Source organism: Acartia tonsa, chromosome 4 (genome assembly GCF_053477335.1).
Source record: "Acartia tonsa isolate MP-2025a chromosome 4, ASM5347733v1, whole genome shotgun sequence".
NCBI lineage: Eukaryota > Metazoa > Arthropoda > Copepoda > Calanoida > Acartiidae > Acartia > Acartia tonsa.
The window spans coordinates 2,329,313-2,332,451 of record NC_137263.1 but is presented as its reverse complement, the minus strand read 5'-3'; the positions used below and the strand labels follow the sequence as shown (position 1 = coordinate 2,332,451).

The following is a 3,139-nucleotide window of genomic DNA, read 5'->3' as shown; positions in this document are numbered from 1 at the left end:
GGATGTTCTAGGAGTATTCTGACCAACCCATGATGACCCTGCAACCAAACAGCTACATTAAGTGGTCGTTTTATCCTGTAAAAGAAAGCCTGCAAGAAATACACCGCTATGACTGCTGAAAGTCTGCAACAAGTATACCCAATACACCAAAATTAAAGCCTTCAGCTTCAGTAAAAAAAACATATGGGCATTTTAAAATGACATTTTAGGTAGGTGAAAAGTTTTTCAGCATTTATGATAGAAATTGGGTATTGGGTCTACTTTTGATCAGTTAAAACGGTTTATTTCTTGCAGGCCTCCTTTAAATCAGAAGGCTTGATGCTGACATTTATATTAGTTATTGTAAATGTTGATTAAAAGAAGAAATACTTTTTAGTTTCAAAGAAGAATTATTCTATCTATGTTCATATTTTGTTTTCCAGTTTTCTTTGTTTCTTCCAAATTGAAAGAATTTAAAAATTTATTAAAACATCCACTTGAATGTGACTGTGCCTTATCTGCTGCGCCTAACAGGGCTGTTGAGCCCTCCGGGGATCTTTGGTTGACCTGTATACCTTCTACTCCTAGTAGTTCTCTTACTACCTAGAAATACAGATATATGTATAGTTAGGTTAGGTAGCCCTCTGGGAATCTCTAGCTAACCTGTATACCTTCTACTCCTAGTAGTTCTCTTACTATCTAGATATATAGTTAGGTAAGGTAGCCCTCTGGGGATCTCTAGTTAACATGTATACCTTCTATACCTAGTAGTTCTCTTACTACCTAGATATATAGTTAGGTAAGGTAGCCCTCTGGGGATCTCTAGTTAACCTGTATACCTTATACACCTAGTAGTTCTCTTACTACCTAGAGATATATAGTTAGGTAAGGTAGCCCTCTGGGGATCTCTAGTTAACCTGTATACCTTATACACCTAGTAGTTCTCTTACTACCTAGAGATATATAGTTAAGTAAGGTAGCCCTCTGGGGATCTCTAGTTAACCTGTATACCTTCTACACCTAGTAGTTCTCTTACTATATAGATATATAGTTAGGTAAGGTAGTCCTCTGGGGATCTCTAGTTAACCTGTATACCTTCTACTCCTAGTAGTTCTCTTACTATATAGATATATAGTTAGGTAAGGTAGCCCTCTGGGGATATCTAGTTAACATGTATACCTTCTATACCTAGTAGTTCTCTTACTACCTAGATATATAGTTAGGTAAGGTAGCCCTCTGGGGATCTCTAGTTAACATGTATACCTTCTATACCTAGTAGTTCTCTTACTACCTAGATATATAGTTAGGTAAGGTAGCCCTCTGGGGATCTCTAGTTAACCTGTATACCTTATACACCTAGTAGTTCTCTTACTACCTAGAGATATATAGTTAGGTAAGGTAGCCCTCTGGGGATCTCTAGTTAACATGTATACCTTCTATACCTAGTAGTTCTCTTACTACCTAGATATATAGTTAGGTAAGGTAGCCCTCTGGGGATCTCTAGTTAACCTGTATACCTTATACACCTAGTAGTTCTCTTACTACCTAGAGATATATAGTTAGGTAAGGTAGCCCTCTGGGGATCTCTAGTTAACCTGTATACCTTATACACCTAGTAGTTCTCTTACTACCTAGAGATATATAGTTAGGTAAGGTAGCCCTCTGGGGATCTCTAGTTAACCTGTATACCTTCTACACCTAGTAGTTCTCTTACTATATAGATATATAGTTAGGTAAGGTAGTCCTCTGGGGATCTCTAGTTAACCTGTATACCTTCTACTCCTAGTAGTTCTCTTACTATATAGATATATAGTTAGGTAAGGTAGCCCTCTGGGGATATCTAGTTAACTTGTATACCTATATAGATAGATAGATAGGTAGGTTAAGTGATTGATTGATAGATAGCTAGATAGATAGCTAGCTAGTTAGATAGATAGATATCACTACACAAACAGACAAATAAACACCCTAAAACTTTGTAACATTTCCTACCTTTTCATTTCCGAGACAGGAGGCGACAATAAGAGCGCTTTCTCCATGGTTATCAACCTAAAAAAGAAACATAAGTAGCGCAGCAATAATTAGGGATAGAACAATTGATTATAATAAATTTTGTAGGATAGACATGCAAAAACTATTATTTATATCATGTATCCCAAACCCCGCGGGGCTACCCAACCATAACTGACATTTTTAGTTTTAACCATGAACAGGCAGGGCTACCTAACTATAACTAACATCTGAAATGCTAACCCGAACCTGGTGTAGCTACTCAACTCTAACTAACATCTATATTGTTAACCCTAACTCTACCTAACCTGATTAACATCACCACGCTGTATACAAGATTTTACTTGTTCTAAGTCATTTTGTCTGACTGCCTCTATGGAATAGTACCTCTATAATGTTAACCCTAACCCTGCGGGGCTATGCCTAACCCTACCTAACCTGATTAACATCATCACCCCGCTGTATACAAGATTTTACTTGTTCTAAATCATTTTGTCCGACTACAACCATAGGGATTATATCTCTACAATGTTAATCCTAACCCTGCGGGGCTATTCCTAACCCTACCTAACCTGATTAACATCATCACCCCGCTGTATACAAGATTTAACTTGTTCAAGATCATTTTGTCTGACTGCCTCTATGAGGCCAGTCTCTCCCATAATTCTACAAATCTGAAATTTTAAATTCATTAAAAGTAATTTTCGTAGCGAAGCTACTCCATGATATACTTGTCCATCCGTCCGTTAGTCAGTAACGCTACGATAAAAATATCATTTTCTCAGCTACTATTCAAGATAGTAGAGGGATGAAGATTTCCTATACACAAGAGTATCTAGTTTCGTCGGTTTGTATGTCATGCTACAAAAACTAAATATTAAAACACATTAAAACAAAACACTGGTTATTTGCTCTTTAAATCACTTATTCCGTATTTTAATTCATGGAAAATTTGTACTTCGCTAATAATGGATATTATCTTCCTTGTTAAAAGCGAAGCTTTTCTATAATTAGGGTCGGTCCGTCCGTAACGGATAGCTTTTTTTCGCTAATTTAGGCATGTTAGAATTGTCCTATTGATTTCAAACTTTGCAAGATGATTCCTGTAGTGGTTAAGCATGATTTAGAAAGCTTAGCAACTCTATAATCA

At 36.6% G+C, this 3,139-nt stretch overlaps 1 protein-coding gene across 1 annotated transcript in view; it reads right to left on the bottom strand.

Moving 5' to 3' along the window:
* LOC145318142 (uncharacterized) overlaps positions 1 to 2,659 on the bottom strand; it is a 3,311-nt gene extending 652 nt beyond the window's left edge. The window contains exons 1-3 of the mRNA XM_080159490.1: positions 2,562 to 2,659; positions 1,972 to 2,028; positions 493 to 582 (exon numbers count right to left, since the gene is read on the bottom strand). Coding sequence (XP_080015616.1) covers positions 493 to 582; positions 1,972 to 2,028; positions 2,562 to 2,651 — 237 coding nt within the window. The 5' untranslated portion in view covers positions 2,652 to 2,659. The remainder of the gene's footprint in view (positions 1 to 492; positions 583 to 1,971; positions 2,029 to 2,561) is intronic.
* Positions 2,660 to 3,139: the final 480 nt, after the last annotated feature.